This window comes from Lathamus discolor, chromosome 2 (genome assembly GCF_037157495.1).
Source record: "Lathamus discolor isolate bLatDis1 chromosome 2, bLatDis1.hap1, whole genome shotgun sequence".
In the NCBI taxonomy this organism is placed as follows: domain Eukaryota; kingdom Metazoa; phylum Chordata; class Aves; order Psittaciformes; family Psittacidae; genus Lathamus; species Lathamus discolor.
Window position 1 is genome coordinate 97,308,225 of NC_088885.1, and position 23,001 is coordinate 97,331,225.

The window sequence follows — 23,001 nt, forward strand, 5'->3', positions numbered from 1 at the left end:
GGTTACTCCATTTTATAACATTTCTGTATGCCAGTGCTCTGTTCTCTCTCCCCACAACATTTTTAACAGCTCCCAACTTTGTACCATCCTTTGATTTATAAAGCCACAAACAAGCCATTTCTGCTCTTCTATCCTCTTTCATCACAACAAAGATTGAATCACTGGTGTGGCTGGTTTTTGTTTGCTTTTTTAGGTGACTTCCTACTGAAGTTTTTGTTTAAAAAAGTCAGATTCTGCCTTACTTCTCCACAACTACAAGGAAGTAGATTGTGACATCCATTAAGGACGCTGCAGTTCCTGCTCTTACCTAAACATTAGCACCAGTTCCTCACCCAGCTCTGTTTCCATAGCTCACCTCTCCTTCACTCCACCCTTCTGAAGCTCCAGCCTGCTCTCCAGTCTTAAAATGGCATGTAGTTTCCTTCCTTTACTGTAAACAATGCTTTCTGTAACCTTAGTTTCATGATGTAAACATTTAAAAATAAGAATGAAGGGAACACAAACTATGTGTTCAATTAGGTAATTTGGGGACTAAATTAAATGAAATCTCTCAAAACATGGAACATTTCAGAGTAATGAAGTCTGGCTTTGCTTGCTTTCCTTTTATCCCATCCCTGTAAAAAAGAAGACAATGGATCTTAGAAACCCTGGCAGAAGAGTAGTAAAGGCAGCTGAAGGCAGCTTATTGCTTGTGACTCCAAAAGAAACTAAAGTAAAGCTCAGAGGAAGGAGCCGAAACACTCAGGTATGTGTCCAAAGGGAAAGAGAGGCACTCCGGAAACTGCAGGGTGCTGGAGGCTAGGCAACCAGCTGCCACAGTTAACGTGGGAGTCTCCTGCTACCAGTAGTATTACCATCTGTAATCTGACATCAGCTTGCAAAATGCCCTGAAATCTGCCAAAGCTGCTTCAAACTGGCATTCCTTTTATATTTAAATATATTTTTAAAGCAAGAAACCAACCAACAGATCTTATTCTCTAAGCAAAAAAAAACAAATAAAAATATAGGGCTCCTTTGTATACACTATATGTAATAAAGAATAGTAATGGAAAGGAGGAAAGATTAGTAAAGGAAAGATAATGTCCATTAAAAAATACTTCTGTTCACCTCTGCATTCCACCTGTAAGTTTTGGTCAATCATACTCCTTCAGATAGGCTTTTTATTATTATCATTTCTTAAACAGCTCTAGAGAGGACTTTTATTGTTAAATCCCTAATCTGAGTTTTGCTCTTGTGAACTCTTCAGCAACAGAAAAAAACGAAAACTGTCTGCAAATGTGGGAGAATTCTTATTATGTACATCTGAACACGCACATTTGGCTTTCATTGTGCAGTGTACCAGACAGCTACAAAAACAAAGTGTAGCCTATTACAGAGTTAGTCAACACTTTAAAATTTGGATCCCACTTATCCTGAAAGACAGTGACCTTTCTGGCCTTTCAAGCAAGCCTATTTCCTCTTGGCATACAGCCGACACAGGTAATGCAGTAGTTGTTTGACTTTCACATCGTCTTTAAACAGGTATTGTGAACATGCATGATAACAGCTTCAAAAAGGCAGTTCAGCGTATGTACAGGCATTACACCTGCCCCAGGCCTCTTTGCTGGTTTTGGGGCTTTACAGTCATGTTTTCCTGTTTCTGAAAGCCTGCTGGGGAAGGGTGAGGGGTATTCCATTATTTGGTGAAAAATACACAAAGAGCATAGAAGGAAATGCACAAAATTTCCAACACAACATCCCAAAATAAGTTCAACAACATCCCAAAATAAGTTCAACAGCAGGTTGCTTTTTTTTCTTCCTTTATCTGTACAATACTACTTGCTAATTTTACTCAGGTTTAGTAGAAAGCAGCAGTAAATGAGAGGGAGACTTTAGTGGGATATCAGTATCTCAGAGACCTACCTTGAAAGAAACTTTTGACTCGGAGATAGCTGACACTAAGGCGCAAGACAGAAAGTTTATCCAGCTTCGATACGATGTCGGGTGGAAAAGGCAAGAGGCTGGCCAGATGGTCCAGTTCCGCGTTCAGGCGGTCCCTGTGTCTCTTTGAAGGATTCGATTTTTCGTTCCCAACTGCAGGCCTTCTGTGGTGGAGAACACATTTTTGATTACCTGTTTTACCTCCAGATAGTACAACCAGAGACTGAGATGTTGTCTGCAATTGGGTGGTTACAGGCATATTTAATCTAGCTGAGATGAAAATCTTTGTGTCCCCTGCCAAAAAGAGAAAACCATTCTTCATTTGCCATAGTGCGAAGACATGGACATTAGCCTCTTTTTCCACATCTGCCCAGTGAAAAACAGACGGAGAACTGATACCTATTACTCAGGACCCTCTCACCCTAGGGGAATGGTTAATATCTTCATGTTCTGGTCAATACGGAAAAACAATTTCTCATCTATGTTGTAGAAATTAGGGTCAGAACAGCAGAGGAAAATTACCATGACTAATTCATGAACGCATTGAATACCCAGTGCATTCATTCAAAGCATCTTAGATCCCTTAGTTTAATAACTCTAAGTTAAACTGCGGGTCAGAAAACAAGTAAGAGCCTGTTATTTTTACCTAAGTTTAAAAAGTATGGGAAGCGGGGTGAAAAGATGTTCTTTCCTCAAGCTCAAAAAATCCTGTGGACATACCCACATTTACATTGTTACACCACTAACAAAAAAGATAAGAATATGGTTTCTTTCTTAAGAGCATTGATACTCCTCCTACAACATAAGGACTGATGCTACCCAGATTTCTAAGCCAAGCCCTCCTAGTCTATCCTCATTTCATGTCCCTCTCATTCAGTAGACAAGACTGGATACCTCAGAAAAGCTATTGTGGAAATGCATTAAGATGAAATACATCACAAATGAGGAAGGTCAATTTTGGTGAGTCTGCTGATACTCTTCTCACAGAATGTGTAAGATGCTGTTCTCAAGAGGGAGAAAAGGAAAAGCTGGTGTACTTGCACACAATGGGAGCCTGATTTCCAGCACAACAGCAAGAGGTGGTCAGTGCTGAAGAACTGACTTATCTGTTAGGCAAGATGACCTGAGTGGTAAGTTTGAGAAGGTGGTTATCTCCAGCAGACAGCCATTGCTGGACGCAGCAGTAAAGTGCATTACCCAGGAATGGGCCACAGGCCACTGCAGCCGTAAACTACATGGACCGACAATAGGAGAAGAGGGAGTGCTATAGCCCAGTGCTATAGATGAGCTGGCATCAAACCAGGGGATTTAGAGCTGTCTGCTTGTTCTCCACGCACTCTTGTAATGCCCATATTCAAGTTCTTATTGTACCACATTGCCACATTCCTCCTGAGGCGTTTCTCAATGTCTCTTATTCCTCCAGAATAAAAGACATTGAGGGGAAAAAAAAAATCAATGAGGAAAAGATGGAAAAATACTCAAGAATGGGAACTGGTAGGCAAGGAAACTATGGGTGTGCTAACAGTTTCCACTTTCACCTCACTAAAGCGAGGATCATAACCATATGTATCTTAACTGGTGCGCCAGTGGAGAATCGAAGGAAAACTAATTATTTGCAGCACTTACTACTGCATTTCCATGCTGCACGCATTTACTATATTTTTCAATAATAATTTCTTGAGTTGAAGCATTAGTATTTCACAAGATGGTCAAAGGCTTAAATTACAACATTTGCACGTTCCCCTCTTATAAGTGTAACATTAACTTATCACTGTAACGGTGGTTTAAGAAAATGTTGTGCTTACAAATTAGCTAAAAAAAGGATCAATGTTTTGTGCCTGTGATTGCTGCCAATTGAAAATCTCCTAAGGCAAAGTAAGCATGAAAAAATCATGCTCCCTTTGAGAGCCTCGCTTCATTTTAACAGGACACATTGATGGACAAAATGAATGAAAATATATTTGAGGTAGGTGTCAGTGAAAAGAGGTAGTTCCTGCTTTTTCATTTCAAATTGCCAATACTGATATGTGGCCCTTCAATAATACAACCAGTTGCTTTCAAAGACATGTGGAAGATTTTGTTGATTGGAATCAATACAAAGCTTTCCTGCATTACAGAGAGCAAAAAAGCAGCAAATAATGTAACCAACAAAGTAGGAATACTCTTTTTTCACTTTTCCAGTTAACTTCTTTTTTTTTCCCCAAAAGGTTGTACATATTGGGCACTAATTTTTGCAGTAGACACTGAAGCTCAGCCATCCTCACTGTGACCCCAAAAGGATGTCTGACTTATGGAGAGCAGTAATTCTGTGGGAATATAGCCTATAGCTGAGCAGAAGCTGAAGAACATTAGCTTTTACTAATTGCTTTTTACATCTGACAAACCAGCTGAAGCAAGGAAGCAATTTAGGACAGAAAAAAAATTAATTCCAATAAGGAAATTTAGACTGATGAGTTCAAGGGGCAAAAATTGTCAAGATTAACATTGAATAGAAATAGAAATTGTTCAAGCCTACTTGCCACGTAAAATAGTGACTGCTCTCTGCCAGAAAGGAATGGTTTGAGCCCATTACGTGCACTGTGTTTGCACTGAGTGTAAGGAACAGTTTTCTGGAGATTGCAGGGAATGGTGTAAAAAGACTACAGGAGAAAGTTCAGGACAGAGTCTTCCTGAAAACTTAAGGAAATGATTCAGTAAGGGAGTGAATCCAAACAGAGGTTTGATGTAAGTGGCAATGAGGTGCCAAGTGGATGCGATTTTAAACAATGCAAGTTCCATGGAAAGGCCAGCTTAGCTATCCGTAAACAGAAAAGGGCAGGCAGGGAAATTCTTCAGTGGGCTGTTCTGAGGCAAATGGAAATTCTAGCCCTTATTTTGAGCTGATAGTAGATAGTGCTTGTGTTTCTGTTAAACTCCAGATTCTCAAACTCTGTAGCACTCCCTCGATGATACCTTTTTCACTCTGCTTTTCATGCAACACTACTACAGTGAAGTAGCACATGTAAAATAAAGCTGGCATTTCCTTCTTTGAGTTGTTAAACCATCCAAATGCTGCTATGCAGTTACAAGTCCTTGTACCTGTACAAGACCCATATCAGCCGTCCCTGTTCGGTAGGAACTGAGCGTGGGAGCTGGTGCAGAGAACTTTTTCCGTTTCGGTAGTACGTACATAAGGCACCGAGCCATTTGTGCTGTAATGATTCAGTGTGCCTATGACACACAGACTGCCACTAGTGTAAACCAGTTTGGTGAGCTTGCAGAGGAATTTCCTGCAGCTACAGCCCTGTCTGCTGCTCTCTACCCTCTGCTGGAGCCCTACACTGTTAACAAAAAGTTTACTCTGAATAAGTTTATTAAGTATCTGAGTAAGTTTATTAAGATGACCTAAACCAAGAAAAAGCTAATTATTTACTATGATGGCAAGCATTTGGTAAGAAGGGAAAGGGAAGAGAGAGACCATAAGATGCAACCAATAGATAGGCTAAGCACAAAGTAACTGCAAGATGATTCTCATGAAGGCACTGACCAGCACCCACAGCCACTGAAATGTGCTTGAGCATTGCATAGGTATCCTGGTAGAGCTGAGCTCCAGTGCCAGCTGAGCATTTGCAGATGTTCAGCATCTTCTACGAACCAAAAGGACCAAATGACAGAAAGCTATTTGAGGGAAAGGGGGACCTTTGCCACCTTCTACCTCTTGTGGGTCTTCACAGCAAAGAAAGGCAAAAGCAGAACTAATGGTCAAGAAGACATCAAACTGATAGAGCAAATAAGAGGTGGGATCATGTGATCTCAAGGAAGAGGAAGGTCTATGGCACAGAGGACTATAAAATGCAGACTAAGAAGCAGGAGAGAGCTGCACCTCCTGAAGTCTCTGTTTACCCTGGCACTGGTACAGTTCTGGCTAAAGTGGGCAGTTTGGAATAGTTATTGATACACTCAGAGCTAGGACAGCTGTAATTCGCCTTTAAGTTGCTGTAAAACATTACAAGAAAAGTTTTGTTGGAGGGAGAGGGTTTTACAAGATGCCAGGGCTTGAGACGAAGAAGTGGCTGGAGCTCTCAAATGGTAACAGCATTGCGTAGCATTTCTAATATAAACATTAATTTCAGCACAGTGATTTTAGTTTGAGGTTAAAAACAAGATCTCTTTTAGTGTTGGTTTAGTTTTCAGATGCTTGAATTACCAGTAAAATGTTAGATTCCAACAGGAAACAAACACTTGGTAGAAAATGTTTCCTTTAGTCAAAAATCCAGTTCTCTGGCTGAAAAGCATATCTGATGGAAAATTTTCCATCAGTCCGAGCTCCAGGTGTTTGAATTGAGTCCAGAAAAGCCAAAATTCTTTAGTGTAGACCACATCTAATGGGGTTTGTTTGGCAGCTTTCTGGGGCAAAAGGAGAACAGCTAGGGGAGTTTATTTATTTGCATGTATAAAAGTAGAACTTAAACCCGATGTACTGCCTGAAGAATGGCAACCTAACGAAGACAGTCTTTCCTAGTTCTGTGTAGAGAAAAAGATGCAAATGTATTATATCCCCTCAGTAAAATGAGTTTCGACACATTCTTCCACAGTATTGTGGGTCTCTGAATTCCCTTAAACACTTAAACAGGGGAGTGACACAGTAAACAGTGAGAGTGCTGAGGCCCTGGCGCACGTTGCCCAGAGAAGCTGTGCCTGCCCCATCCCTGGCAGTGTTCAAAGCCACGTTAGATGGGGCTTGGAGCAATCTGATCTAGTGTGAGGTGTCCCTGCCCATGGCAGAGGGGTTGGAACTGGATGATCATAAGGTCCTTTCCAACCCAAACCATTCTGTGATTCCATAATTCTCCTGTGGAGCCTCTTCATACATTTTCATTACTGTTCTGTAAAACTACCTCAGAATAGAATGTCTGTACCTGAAAAGCCATGAACATGATGAGCAATATAATTCAGTGACATCCTGTATTAAAAGCCAGATGCAGGATCATCACCTGGCTTAACAGCCTGATCACAAAAAGCTGATGGAGAAGCAGAGAGTTGCCCTCCTAGGGTGCACTGAGTATGGGCAGATATGAACATCTCAGTTGTTCTGCAGAGGGGAAAGCTGCACCTCCGCCCTTGGAATCCTGACCGGCAAAAGGATTAATCCACGAATCCGTACAGAAATCAAAGTATTCTGCTCAAACTGGCACCTGAGATTGCTTATTCCTTTGTCAGGAGAAAGTTAAATTCTAGAGGCTGCTAATGATAAAAACCAAGGACCCACCATTAGGACTGGCCAAAGAATTCCCATCAACTTTTATTCCTCTGAAGAACTGGGTTTTTCAACTGAACAAATACCTGTCCCAGAACAGGTGGCAGCATCTACCATGATTCATTATCAGAATGGCAAGGGGAAAAGTAGAACAAGGCCATGGAGGAAAATCCGTTATGCTACCAAGTAAGAGAAAAAAGCTGTACTAAAAATGGCACAACATGGATTAAAATCGTGATTAAATATCCTGTTCAATTAATAGGCTTTGTCTACCCTTCTAAATTCAAGATAAATGATTTGAGGCAGCATAACAGTAAGGATACCTCAGAGTCCTGAAATGTCAGTAAGATTTGTAGGACTGAAGGACATAGACCGTGAAAGGAGCTCTGTCAGCCAGTCAGTCTTGGTCATTCAGAGCCTCTTTAGATGAGAGTGAGGGAATGAGCACAGGAAAGGCTTACCAGAGACCAAGCCCACAAGCAGATAAGGTTTGAGGAATAGACCAGTGTTACCAGGAACTGAGAAACCATCCTCAGCAAGTGATAAGTAACTAACCACAGAAAATAGAGGTCTGGCTTCAGTGCGGGAGCTCAGTATTATAATAATCCAAATTATTCCCTTTGTTTTGCCCAAAATCAAGTTTCCTAATCAAAATTTTCTATGTTCTGGCTGGATAAGCTGATGCTCAGGTACCTCTACTGAAAATAGCAAAGCTATTTTCAAGGCAGCATACTGCAATGGCTCCTAAGGTGAAAACTTGGTTCCCTCAAAGTATGTTGGATTTTGCTTCTGATTTTGTTGAAGTCAGAACTTAAAAAAAGGCTTATGAGGACATTTCCACCCTTTGACAGGAGGTTGTTCTCTCAACCATTATATTTATCTAGAAGTGACCTTTGGGAAAATTTCTAGCCAGCATACACACTCCAAACATGAAGCTTAATGTTTTGCAGAGCAACTGCACCTCTCCCTCCTTTCTCACAAAAATGATGATCCATGAACAGTTCTGCACAGAGGTAATTTCATGTACTAAAGCAGTCCATACCTCATGCAGTTATAAAGCTAAATATCCCATCCATACTTGAAAAGTGGTGCTGAAACATTACATACGTTTTGGATTTTGCACTCGGATTTTGCATGATCATTTTTTTATGTCATTATCTTTGTCTATTGAAATTGTCACCTATGATGTATTTTGCACTAAAAGAGATATTTTTAAGTGGGAACAAGTAGTTCATGTGCAACTACTCTCCAAAACCCAAACAAAATCAACAGATCTCACTCAGTCGGAGACACTCCCCTTTGACTTTGGACCAATATATACAACTTTAAGCCAAGTGAGTTATTTTTAGAAGCTCTGAACAACCAAAAATAGGGAAATCGATTTTAGTTACCTTTTCATCCTTAAATCATCTGTGAAGGCCACCAGTGCTACTTCATAATTTTAACACAGTAAAAATGTGTGTTTCATAACCATATAATCAAGTGTAACACAGAAGATGTGGGATGATTCTATTAAAAACCTTCATTTCACAGAGTGGTTTATGGCATCTGGAAATCATTTTACATTTGAGCGATAGCAACCTTCTTCTCCTCCTCCCATTTTAAGCATCTTGTAGTAACAACTTCCCATTGCTTTTTTCTTTTTCTGCTTTGCCTTCACACATACAATTCCTCTCTCCTGTTTTTCTCCCAATGAAAGCGACCCCAGAGTAAATGGTGGTTTGAAAATGATGTGTTTTATGCAAGAAGTGAGTCACCAGTATGCTTTTTCAGTTGGCTGAACTGACCCACTTTCCAGGCTCGCACATGTTGGACATAGCGATGCCCCAAGCAAGGCTAAGCCAAGGAAGGGGGAAGCCAGCATGCTGGTGCCACTCGACACACAGCTTCTCCTTGAACAGGCACCAGGGAACACAGACGTGCAGCTGGAGCAGCCACCCCTCCAGCCCACTGCCCAGCTGCCATATAGTCCAGCACAATCTTCTGACTAGGAAAAAGCACTGTCCGTCTCCTCACAGCAGTGTACTCTGTGTAGACACTGAGTACACACCACAACTACCACTGGGCTCCTCCTGGGACACCTAATGATGGGTAAGGACAGCTGGACCCATGCTCAGCATCCTTTCTGGAGCCAGTCTTAACCATGAAAAGCCAGGCTCCCAGCTGGTCTTTGCTTCTCCTGTGTTTGCAGACAATAGAGGAAGGAACTCCTTCTTTTACCACATTTCTAGCACATACATTTGGAGGAGATACCTTCTGATGAATATGATACTTAACTGTTTCTGAATGGGTTTCCTCCTTTTCCTCCCAGCATATAGGCATTCCCCCGGAGGAATCATTGTTTGGATGCTGCAAAACAAAAGGAGTATGTTTCTTAGTTTAGAGGTTTCTGGATTTCATATTGCTGTACAAAATGACAGCACCAAGAAAGTTCAGCTGAGGAAAATGTTTGTTCCTTGAGTGTGGCATTCAACAACACTAAAAAGCATGGTGGCATTAGTTAAGATAGAAGATTAAGGCTTATTCCAATTTCCTACCTTAATATTATTAGAATATTGATGTTTATATTCAATTTTCATTTTTTCAAATTAAGCGTTCCAGATACGGTATAAAATGGGTATAAAATACATCCTGTTTATTGGATATCCAAACTTTTTTCCCCTTCTAGGCTCATTTTTAAACTCAGCTAAACAAATAAGAATGAGTAATACTATCCATCATCTCCTGCAGGGAGGATTTCACATCCTTTTTAATACACAGGAATATTGTCTTCCATTACCGACACCGTGATAAGTAGGATGCAATTATTCAAATCAGCATTTTTCCAGGTCCTCACATTCTCATTTTTAAAGACTGAAAGTATATCTGTTAGCAGCTTGAGAAGTGACACACAGTGTTGTGGTTAGCACTAGGACCCAACACAGTGCTGATGGAGGTGACAATTTTCAGACAAAACTTAACCTTATTACTGGTCCCTTTGAGCACATTAGCCTTAGAGACATTGCAAGCTCTGAAACAAGTCTTTGCATTCACTTTGTTTAAGTCTTCTGGAGATTAGCTGAGTATCAAGGTCTCTTGATTTTTCTGTATGAAAGTATCTCAGTCTTGCTGTGTGCTGTTCAACAGCGGGTGCACAATGCCTGAGAACTTACTGTATCTCAAGAGTATTTGCTGCTCTGTGTAAGATGTAAAATTAAGAGGAGCTTCTATGTCACTGAGCCAGATCCCTTGCTACTGAAGAAATGTATGTCATGTAATGCAATCATAAACTTTCTGAACTTCATTTAAAAACTGTTTAGAGGAGCTTTGCTTTTCATTGAGAGACAACTTTCTGATAACTGGAAACCTTTTGCTTCCCAGCTGAGATTTGTTCATGGTCATTTAATGCCCATTTGTTCTTCTGCCAACATTGTCTTTTAGTTTAAATAGCTCTTCCTCCTCTGTCGTGTTTACTCATTGACATATTTTTAAATATCAGTCATATCTTCAGTCAGCCTTCTTTTTTCTATTCTGGGACAACCTAAACTCTTTTACTCCCCTCTCATGTTACAAACTTTGTACTCTTCCTAACATCTTAAGAGCCTTTATTTTCTCCTTTCAGTCAGTCTGTCTGAGACACGGATAAACATAATCATACACAGCATAGTAAGTAAAACCTAGAAGTATTTAATAGATGCACATATACTCATATTTATCGACAAACCGTTAATTCTTAATGGGAATTATTTCACTAGATAGTTGCGTGACTGGTGGGGTTTTTTTTCATTTTTCATAGCCATTGTCCAATTCATGGCTCACAGTCATCCTGTGGTCACCTAATATGCACAGTTCTCTGTCTTCATGCATCATTTCCAATAAATGAATTCACAGTTTATGGATGAACTGACTTCTAGTGGCCAAGTGCCTAGGCATCCCATTCATGCAGTTAATCTCCAGTTCATTTTTGCTATGTGAGAACTGTGTCTTTTTCTGTGTTGATGAAGTTTATTGCTACAAATCTGGTTTTGCATGAAATTTCTCAGTAAAAATGTGATTGTATAAAACTTGATAGTTGAGGAACTCTGCTTGTAGTTTCTCTCCTTTTCCTTTCAGCACGTGCTGTTGACCCAGTTCCTTTCCCCAGCTCTTTAAGTTCTTAACTAGTCCTTAGCAGCACAGCATCCTTCACTAAATTGAGTTAGATTAGGTCTACCATATTTCCCTCATCTGGAAAATTAGGTGTTTGTACAACAGACAGCTACGAGGTTACTTTGACAAAATCACCTAAACCTACATTCCATTTTTACTCCATTACACAACTAACCCCAGCCATTTATGGTTCTTTCCTTGAGCATTCACTCTAAAATGGTGCATAATACAGAGATCTGATGAATAAATCCGTTGTTGCCTTCTCTCAATTTTAGCTGGTGATGGAAACGCCAGTCATCCTCCAGTTGGTGCAGTGTCAGGTGCAGAGCACTTCTGGAAATAAACAAAACCTTCATTTCTTCCCTATTACCAGGATGATTCCATGTGACCTGATATTGGTGAATTGCCTGGCCAGAATCTATGAGTGATACGATACAGTGCAACAAATACTGTTTCAGGTTAAGAAAGTTTGTTTATCTTGCAGCTTTTGCTTAGATAAAGTCTTCTCGCCATCTTCAAAGACCTGGTTAGTTTAGTCTAGTCTATAGGCTGATTTTTCACAATGGTCTGAGAGTTAAAATTTCACCTACCCCAGTGGGTTTTCTGCTCCAATGGGAAGCTGAAATAGGGTGAAGATGTCAGAAGAGTTGCTTTAGTTTCCTGTGAGACCTCACATTAAAACACATTTCTTTATATTTATGGTGGATTGACCTTGGCTGGACACCAGATGTCCACCAAAGCTTCTGTATCACTTCCCTCCTCAGATGAACAAGGGAGAGAGAGGGGCTGGGAGAGACCACTCAGCAATTGCTGTCATGGGCAAAAGAGATTCAACTTGGGGAAAGTAGTTTAATGTATTACCAATCAGAGTCAGGTAATGAGAAATAAACTGAGAAACACCTTCTCCCCACCCCTCCCTTCTTCTTGAGCTCGACCTCCCTCCCAAATTCTCTACCTCCTCCCTACCAGCAGCACAGGGGAACAGCAAATGAGGGTTGTGGTCAGTTCATCCCACATCTCTGATGCTCCTTCCTCCTCAGTGGAGGACTCCTCACACTCTTGCCCTGCTCCAGTGTAGGGTTCCTCCCACAGCAGACAGTCCTCCATGAACTACTCCAAAGTGAGCCCTTCCCACAGGCTGCAGCTCTTCATGAAGTGCTCCAGTGTGGGTCCCTTCCATGGGTGCATCCTTCAGGAACAGACTGCTCCAGCGTGGGTCCCTTCCATGGGTGCATCTTTTAGGAACAGACTGCTCCAGCACAGGCTCCTCTCTCCCCAGCGACACAAGTCCTGCCAAGACCCTGCTCCAACACAGGCTTCCCACAGGGTTGCAGCCTCCTTTGGGCATCTCCCTGCTCTGGTGTGGAGTCCTCCATGGGCTGCAGGTGGGGATCTGCTCCCCCACGGACCTCCATGGGCTGCAAGGGCACAGCTGTTTCAGCATGGTCTGCACCACGGGCTGCAGGAGAATCACTGCTCTGGTGCCTGGATCACCTCCTGCCCTCCTGCACTGACCTGGGTGTCTGCAGGGCTGTTGCTCTCCCATGTTCTCACTCTTGTCTCTGGCTGCAGATTCCTTCGCAGTTTTGTCCCCTTTTCTAACTATGTTATCCCAGAGTCAGTCACTACCACCATTGCTGATGGGCTTGGCCTTGGCCGGTGGTGTGTACATCTTGGAACCAACTGGCATTGGCTCTGTTGGAGGGAAGCTTCTAACAGAAGCCACCCCTGTAGCACCCCCCCCCAAAAAAACCCTGCCACGCAAACCCAATACAATATTGTAATACTTTCGTGTTCTGAGTCCTTTCCGTCCATAATACGAATGTATGACTCATAGTTCATATTTCAAAACAGTGTCACATGCTAGACTTCCCTTCTCTTGCTTTCATGAGCAAAATTAGAAGGAGGAGAAAGACTTGGACAGCACAATTCAACTGAAAACTGAAAGTTAAGAGTTCATTTGCTTTCCCGAAAGGACCACATCGGTTTAAAACCCATTCTGGTTCAGCTGATGAATATGTGACAGTGAACAGAAATAAATAAAAAGACCTCAGCATTCAAACAACTGAAAACCAGGGAATAAATAGCAAACAATACGAGCTAGAATTTATGAAGTGTAAACTGCTGGTTGAGAAAGATAAAGGCCCACAGGAAAATTCAGAAGTTGCAGCACTGAAAAGATAGATAATATGCTTTTTAGAAGACTATTATGAGCAAAATAAGTCCAAGATGGAGGTGGCTGTGTGCTAGAACTGCATAAAAGGTGACAGTGTTCAACCCATTTATTTCTAGTCTCTGAAAAGAAGGAGAATCGTGCACTTGCATCAAAAAGAGAATAAACCGTGCACTCTTCAGGCTGTCTGCAGGAACTATCTACAGAATTAGAACAAGGGGTTACCACAGCAACATGGTATGAAGCACTGCCTCAGCCACTGAGCACCAATGTCCTAGATATGCATACAGCCAAGAGGTGCTTCTGCTACCACCACCACTGCCAATAGTGGCAAGCAGATAAAATGAGTTTGAGAATGAATGTACAGGAATAACGACAAAGTCAGAAAGCTCATGGTCAATGGTGCTAAAAATACAGCTGAAAAAAGCACTTGAAGTTATTGAGCTGCACAAAACCATAGGTCAAGAAAACATTTCTTTCAAAAGCTGGAGAAGAGCACATCTGCATGGTCCCACCTGGACTGTGCCCTCTTCTGATGTCTGCTGAGAGCTGGGACAGAACAGCCCATCTCCACTGCTGCAGGAGGCTGGGGGCTCCTTCCCTTACAGCCCACCAGCCTCATCTGTGAATGAGAAACAGGAAGCTGGGGGAACCGCACTCAGCTGCTCAGACCAGTTGTGCTCTTTCCTCTCTCTTTCCCTCTGCAACACTTGAGAGTCCTCACATGTTTGAAGAAGGCTGAAGATGAACCCAAAGCAGCAACCTTCCACCCCTCCAGCAGCAGGAGAGAGGCCGTACAAGCTTGAGGAGCTTCAGCAATAGGAGAGCTGGAGCTGAAAGGAACAGAACTGCTGGGAAAGGGCAGATGTAGTCTGTGATCATTCACTTATGTCAGATGCTTTTAATCACTGCTGCCATTAAGTCATAATGAATCCCTGAACACTGGGGAAATCCAAAGGACTGAAAGGCAGCTGCTATATGACAGTCTTCAGAGAAGGGAAACATAATGATCCAGCTAACCACCGGATGGCAAGACTGACATCCATCCCAAGCAAAATACCAGAAAGCTGATAAGAAAGACAAATGACATCACTTAACAAAATTTGAGGGAATGTCATCCTCTTTGGAGTGAAACTAGCTCACTGGGAAGGTATCACTTCTAGCTGATAAAAGGATTCACTCGTATTAGTACATCATTTAACTCGGCAGCACTGAGTACTGATTTTTAAAATCCACAAGGAAGTATTTTAGTGCAGAGTTTCTGTAAATAAAGTATTAGCCACAGATTTATAATAATAAAACTAAATAAAATAGAGTAACCACAGAGAAATCACGCTGCTGAGTGGAAAGGTGTTTATCAAGGTCTTACAGGCGTCAAGCTTCCATAAGAAGACATTGGTGATAATATTTGCAAAGTTATAAAAATTCAGAAGGCTGGTAAATAGTGCTGGAGACGTAGAAAAATAGAGCAGTCCGGAGTGCCTGGAAGGCTCTTTCTGTTTATCCACAATGGATTTTAATACAGCCAAATGCAAACAGACATCTCAGAATAGGGAATGCAAGTCATTTCTACTGAATAGGCACTGCATCCTGAAATGCCAGTGATTCTTGAAAGGAATTAAGCATCAAAGTGGAAAACGAACATAATCCATACCCTGAGCACTGCAGGAGGAGCTGCTGCAAAGGCAGCTAATGCAGTTGCTGCCCTAAGTGAAGTGATTTTACCTCTGTTTACAGATACGATGAGCCTGATGCTGGAACAGTGTGTACAGCTCCCATGTAAGTGTTTTTCAAATACTGTTAGAAATTGGGAAGGGTGAGGAAAGAAGCTAAAACAAATACTTGCAGGCTGAAGAAACTGCCTTGCATAGAGAGAAGAATTAGATGACTTGAATAAAGTGAAGCACTTTCATGTAGGAGAGTACTTCACTTCACTCAAGTAAAGGGGAAGATACAGCGCCAAATTATTTTAATCTGAAATGTGGCAAGCACTTAGAAAGTGAAGCTGAAGCCAGATACATGTAAATAAGAAATAAGGTATTAGTTTGTAATATTGTGAACATTCAAACACTGGGGCAAGCTGCAAAGGATTTAACGGATCCTGTTGTCTCAAAATCACTGTTGGATATCTTTCTGCGACGTACACTTTACCCTAACAGAAGTTATGCTTAAATTAAACACAAGCAGTTGGGCTGAATGCAGGCATACTCAGAGAAAAGAATTTGGTAGCTTTGGTGCTCTAGGAGGTCAAATTACACTATCCAGTGATCTCTCCTTTCATTAAATTTTATGAATCATTTCCTGCCCGAATGTGATCACATACCATGCATTCAATGCCTGAACTACATAAAAGGGCTGTTGCAGACCACAGCTTCGAAGCGGCACAAGTTTCGAAGAGGCAGCCTGAGAATAAGGAAGTTGTGTTCTCAACCCGACGGCACCGCAGAGTCCCAGCACGGCTTCACCAGCAAAGCAAGAAGGGGAGAGGGTGCTGGAGCACAGCATGGCTTTCCATAGGATTATGTGTTTCTACCTTGCGAGTAGCAACCAGGAAAACACTTCCACTCATGAACTAATCAGTAGAATAGAAATCTACCTGCCTGCTGTCACTAAACGGACTGTGATTAGCACATTTCTGCCAAATGCTTTGCTTCTGATGAACGATTATGTCTAAGGAGAAACTATGATACTAGCTTTGGGTATACCTTTGCAAATAACTTGCAGCACTGTTTCTAGCTAAACCAGCCCCACTTCCAAACAAACAAAACCAAAACTGAAGCAAAGAGTCACAAAAATGACTAAGAAAAGGAGTTGAGAAAAGGGAGAAAAGCTGAGAAAAGGAGCCCCACAGTCACAGTCCAGGAGCTCAGACTGTTTGGGTTATCGTGAAGAACAGCAACAGAGAACTTCCTCACAACAAGTAACTACATTATGCAAGAAACAAACATTTCATGACAGAGGTCAAGCTAATTCCAGCAAGATCCAATTTGCAGAATTTGAGGCTAATTAAATTCAAATTACAAATAAATGAGGATAACTATTGAAACAATTTACCCAGGACTGTAGAGGACTCTCAGGATTACTGAGACTCTTTTTTAAGAGTCTTAGACGTGTGTGGTGAATAACTTGTTTAAGGATGTCTGATGGTCCAGTGCTATACACGAGACAGAAACAAGTTCACAGCGGCTCTTTCTGGCCCTAAAATTTGTTTCTTTGCCTCAATCTCCTCTCCAGTGAAAAGGAAGAAGGTCAATTCACAAACCTGAAAAGCTGTTGGAAATGCTAATTGACTAACAGAAAGGTATGCAATGCTTGACTTACAGAAGGTGTCCTGCAAGCACTGGGAATCATACACGGGGCTTACAAAACAGCTAAGGTTGTCTGACACGGCATATATAAAATTTCACTCTAACTTCTTTTAAAGAAAATGTGTACAAACTCAGCTATGTTTGGAGCCGCTGAAAAAAACCCAGTTTGCATGTAGGCTTGTGAGACTTGTAGTCTGACAGTTATCCATAGGTTCTGCCTGAGCTGAGCACACGTCATCCCCTTCATTCCTCCTACAGGCATCTGCACTATACATACACATCCCCATGCGCTTTACGTGCCTCCCCTCCGAGCAGCAAAGGCAGCGCCAGACTTTCCCTCTCGCTGTTCCTCTCAATCCTGGTGCGCTCTCCCTGCTCCAGCCGCTGCCGCCCAGAAACAACGGACTCCACATGTAAGGCACGGGAATGAGGAGTCAGCCATGGGGGTCTGAGGGTCAGACAGACGAGACAGGCGACAGAAGTAGACTGCTTGTAGTCCCGAGTCTCAGCATCTCAGCATCCCATCTCAGCATCCCATCCCGAGTCTCAGCATCAGATCCCGAGTCTCAGCATCAGCCTCGGTCTCAGACCTGCAGACAGGCGCTCTGCTTCAATAACACTCCGGAAAGGGACCACTGGGGAGCACTGCTTTTTTCCCCTTTTTTTTTTTTTTTTTCTTTTTTTCTTTTTTTTTTTTTTCACTTTGAAATAACCACCCAAAATTCAGGATTTTTGCCTGAAATTAGGTGGCCTGCATCTCCCTGCTGCAGTCTCCTGCACAGGTCTCCTGAGGGCTCCTTTGCTGTCACTGCGTTTGTTACAGGAAGAAGTCTGCGTACACGGAGCCAGACCGCTGCCCTACTCGGAGAGCTTAGGGAAAGAATCCGGGCTGTGCCGGGGCTGTAGGAATGAGGGCTGTGTGATGCAAGGAACACAGGCACAGCAGCGACATCAGAGGCATCAACCCTCCTTTTCTGGCAGCCTTGCTCTGATTTCTGAAGATGATGAGCACCCAGTGCCTCAGCTAAAGGTACCCAGGACTGCACTCAATATGAACATACAGCAAAGGCTGTGTCTTCTGAAGTATCACCCCGAGTGCTTGGCATTGAGTAAATGAGAATACATCTTTCACATCTATCTCTACTAATAAGACCATATGTCTCAGCACTATAATAAAGATTAATTTAGTGATGGTTTGATATACTTAGATATTAGAGTCGCAATTATCACAGAACAGTCTGTAACAAAATTAATAATGCTGTGTGTGCACGGGATTTGAACAGATGTGGGACCACAAGGTGAATGAAGATAATAAAACCAAAAAGTGCAATTTCTGGTTTTAGCATGAGGTTTAGTACCTGTGCACATAGGTGAGGAATCCGCATTTCATCTTGGACTCCCAAGTTTCCTAATTTGCAAGTGCTTGACTTTGAAACATGGCAGTCCTTTGTCACAGGGTTCCTGTATGCAGGAACCTTTAGCAGAACAAAAGTTTCAATCATTATTCTTCCCTCACAAACAAGTTCATCTGGGGACTAAGTTACTTCATCAGCTCTCCTTTCTTTATTTGTTTATATAAGAAAGCCTGAAATTAAGTTCAAGGAGACTTTTCTGAGCTTCAAGGATGTAAATAACTAACCTTTTAAAAAGGTTTCGACACAAGAGGCTTTTTTAAGTGATGTTTTAAAAATTAAGCTGTTTTTAGCACTTCTACCACGTACACAGTGTCACTTCAGGAAGGATAAGGACCACAGGACATATAAATACATAAAAAATCAGATTGGGAGTACGTCTGTACAATACTTTATAATTAGTGGCATCTCTTTCTACCAGGCTTGACTTTTGTCCTCCATTGTCTTCACCACAGACTGTCTGAGAAGAATATTATAGTGATGAACTTGGCAGTCCTGGGGGAATGGTTGGACTTGATGATCTTAAAGGTCTTTTCCAACCTAACTGATTTTATGGTTCTATAATATGGGACTGCCACAGCAGCTGGTCTACCGATAGTAAGGTGTGAGCAGCGATGGAAAGCTTTGTTACAGCTGAAGCATTTAAGATATCGTCTGAAGCATATGGATTATTGGATGATTAACAAGACAATCTCACATTGCAATCTTGCCCTCAGTAGGGATATTAATGCAGCGTGTTTCACCTTTAAACTCTCAGGAACATAATATCTTTGAGATCTCTGTCCCTCTGTTACGTTTGCTGGAACCTGACTAACAGGTAAAGTAACTTCTAGAGAGTGAAAAGCAGATGCTGCAAAAGCATAAGCATCATTTCCATAGCAAATTTGACTAAAACCAGTGAGATAAGTCGATGAAATATTTCTGCTATGAATGTACAATGCAGTAGGGCGTTAGTTCATCCATCTTCAACCTATAGCTAATTCAGGTTTTGGAAGCAGCTTTATTCTGCCAACACAGAGCTCAGTACAAGCTAACAACTCAGGTATATTTATCAAGTGTATATATAACTTTTCAGATAGGTTGTGCCCAGACCTAGCTTTGTGCTACCATGATAAGGCTGCTAATTAGATCATCAGGTTTGTCTAGTTCATTAGCTTGTCTGCACTACTTCACATATGTGAGGGATAAATGTTCTTAGATAAAAAACAGAGCAACAGTATCACTTTGAATGGGTTGTGTCACTTTTTTCACTAGACAGAGATGGCCCTGCACTGGCTGCTTTTTGGGTTGTTCTGTCCTCATTCCCACTTCTCTGTTCCACCATAATAAGGCAGTGCATATTTCACCACCCATACACCACCATGATGGGGTGAAATACACATGTCGCTTTGAGTTTCAGTACTAGCCACAGGCTGCAAGTGCAGCTCTGCACTATGAAGCTGTGCCTGTCCTCCAATCCTCTCGTAAGTTCACCAGCATTGCTGGTGTCACTCCTACAACCACCTATGTTTTAATACCCTGCTTGTCATTTCACCAGACTTTGACTGTCTGGGGTTTGGGGTTCTCCTTGAAATACTAGAAGAATGATCTTTGATAAGACTATCCATCATCCTGCATCCACCAGTCCAAAATAGAAGTGTGGTGCAATTTTGGAGCAAATGCCAACAGCATGAGGAGAAACCCTGACTTATACAAAGGGAGGCTACAGATAGATTAGAGGATTGAGCAGATGAGAAAGAAATAGAGAAACACTAGGAACCATGTTTAGTTTTCTACCATAAAGCCAAAACAGAACTAATTTAAATGGATTTTTTTATCAGGAAAAGATAGCTTATCAAAATCAGGGAGACTCTCCACAGTAGCCAGTAAGCTGGTGATCCCCTCCTGTGGGCAGGCCAAGATCCAGTTCTAAGTCTTTCAAAAAAGCCTGCCATACACTATAACTGTACTCTCATTTCCTCAATTCCTTTCTTCTTTTCTACAAAAGGCTTCTCAAAAGGTTTTAGTTGCACTCCAGTGCAAAATAGGAGTCAAAATACGTGGTAGCTCATGTATTTTGTATGCCTATTTCTTTATACATATATATTTCATATAGACATCATATATTTGTATATTTCTATATCATGAGAGACAGCTTGGGAAGGGAAAGAAGTTACTGCCTCTGGCTCAGAGACAGCTTTCAGAGGAGCCTCTGTGACACCAGGAGAACACAGCGCAGCATCTTCCCCGGAAAAGAAGAAAAAGAGGGCTGGATCTAAGGCCAGCAAAATGGGGATTGACATTTTATCATTATAAAAGTTATTACGAAACGTGTGTGTGTAGGAGTAGAACAGCAGGGAGAAAAAATACTTATAAATACTTATAAACCTACATGTAACATCAACTTGCTGGGGAGATGCAATCCCACTCTTTTCCTGGCTTTGCTGTTTCTATGCTCCTCCTCTTCAGTCATTCAGTGGAAGAAAAGGGGAAACAAAGGATGAAATGCCAAGAGCCCCGTAACAGGTCGAACAGAGCTTACATATCTGAAGATCCACAGAAAAAAAGAAAACAAAACCAAACAGGGAAAAAGGAGGTGCTTGTTTTTCCAAAGACTTGACGTGGAAAATGTGAATGCAGAGAAAACTGAAATGAATATGAAATGTTCTCCCAGACTGAGCAATTTATGTTAGCTTGATGCTTAAACTGACAATGTTATTATTGTTATCACCGCAATTCAGTCTTTTAAAGTGTTTTTGCTACCAGTGTAAGAAACACTGCAGCATTTGAAAGGAGCAGGTCACAGTTTAGAAACGCACTCCGAGAGCCAGGCTGGCATGTGAGTTGTCAAGGTTTTGCTCAGCTCTTGCAAGCCTTCAGTTTAATGACGCACATGAAAATCAGACTGAAAACTCAGAAGTTTCTGTTCTCTCTGATACAGAACCTGAAGACAAAAGCAAAACTAAAATCTGATGTAGCTATTATTTTTGAGATTATAAATGTAGCTGAACAAGTCATACTGGTTGAAAGGCTGGGTAGTTTTGTCTGCTACACTGACAATGCTCTACTCCAGCACCTTGGTTTGGACACGTACTCAGATTTACTGCAGGTAATTAACTATGGAAGTGTGAGTATACAATTTCCTCTCCAGGAACACAAATCTCTCCTTCTAAGGAATATAACATACAGATTGCCATTCTGTTTCTGAGATATCTGACATATTTTCTTTGTTCATTATTTGACAATCTTTGGCAATTTCTATCGTAAATATTTTCCACTGTTTTAGAGACATATCTCCAGAGGAAAAAATATGCTTAAAAGCATTTGCAAGTTGTCTGCAGTACGACTCTGCCTTCTAATGCTATTTATATCTGTTACTAGCCAAAAGTAATCAATATATTACAATTTATTCTCACAAATAACCCGAGCAGTAGTATTTTTTTTTATGTGCTCATTATATTTTTCATCATATCCTTTTAGATTTTTAAAAATCAGTTAAATTTTATTTTCACGAACAAAAATGACTGCAAGCATTTCACTGCATATATCTAGGGCAAGAGATGGGGAGAAATTGCACCTCTCGCCTTCAGAACTTCCAGATTTTTTTGTATGTTTCTCAGATAAAAAAGCAAACATTTTATGGATATATCCTACCACAATATAATTTGTCATGATGCATTTGCTGCCGTCTACAGCCACCTGACACTAATAAAGCAGCTAGTTTAACATTTACTGATTCTCACCCACTCCTGAAAAACAATAAATAGGAATTCTCCACAGAGTGAAAATCTCCAGGAATCTCTCCGATGGCCATGTACGGGAGAGCTTTTTTATCTGCTTAGCTGGAAGCAATACTCCAACTAAGAACCTACCTGGTTCTCAATAGGACAAGAAAGACTCTTCGTGAACCTTGGACAAAACACTCCTATTTTTACAGTCCCATTTTTACACACCATTTTCACAACAATGCAATGCTACTGACTCATGTTTAGTTTGTGATCCACCAAATTTCCACATCCTTTTCTCCTTAGCTCGTGTCGCCTAGCCAGCCATTCCCCGTGCTGTACTTGAGTACATGATTTATTGCTGACTGAAGATAAACCTTTGCAAAGAACCTTACAGACGCACATCCTGCTTGGTTTTTCTGGAGATTGTGACTGTCAAAATCACTCTGAATTTGACTCTCGTCTCCCAGGGTGCCTGAAACCTGTTTCAGCTTGGTGACCTCTGCAGGCTGAATGCCCACATGCTCTAACTCATCATACGAGCCATTCAGGAAATAGGGAACAGCTCTGACAGACCCCTGTAGGGTCTCAACCTGCATGATAATCTTCTCAATATACCCCTCCAAAATCTTTAGCATCCACTGAACAACCTCAGCAAATTTTGCTTGTCTAGAAGTGGCCTGAAATGAGAAAAAAAACCCACCATGTTTGTGGAAGGATTCCTCATCTGAGGGCAAGGAGAGGAAGACTCAATCTGGCAAATGCACTAGGAGTTCTTAGACATCAGGAAAACACATTTTGGAGAAGCAAATCCCTGTGAAAGATGAGGAGGCAAAGAAGAGCCCCCTTTCCAAACAATGCTGCTCTGACTGGGAGGTGAGAGATTAATATTTGGAGTTTCAATAAAGGAAGGACTTTGAGAGGCTACTCAGCATCATGACTCCCAGGGATCACTATAGCACCAAACACAGCAAACAGCTCCCAGGAAAGCAAGACAATGACCCCGAAACTGCCACATATTCCTCCTCATTCTCTCTCAGCTCCAGTGTTACAGAAGAGGGAGGAATCCACTAGTGGTGGATTTTTACAGCCTTTAATGAGTGACAAAATTTGAATTTAT

At 41.5% G+C, this 23,001-nt stretch overlaps 1 protein-coding gene across 1 annotated transcript in view; it reads right to left on the reverse strand.

Moving 5' to 3' along the window:
* AHRR (aryl hydrocarbon receptor repressor) overlaps positions 1–23,001 on the reverse strand; it is an 86,738-nt gene that overhangs the window by 59,627 nt on the left and 4,110 nt on the right. The window contains exons 2-3 of the mRNA XM_065669327.1: positions 9,434–9,505; positions 1,903–2,084 (exon numbers count right to left, since the gene is read on the reverse strand). Coding sequence (XP_065525399.1) covers positions 1,903–2,084; positions 9,434–9,495 — 244 coding nt within the window. The 5' untranslated portion in view covers positions 9,496–9,505. The remainder of the gene's footprint in view (positions 1–1,902; positions 2,085–9,433; positions 9,506–23,001) is intronic.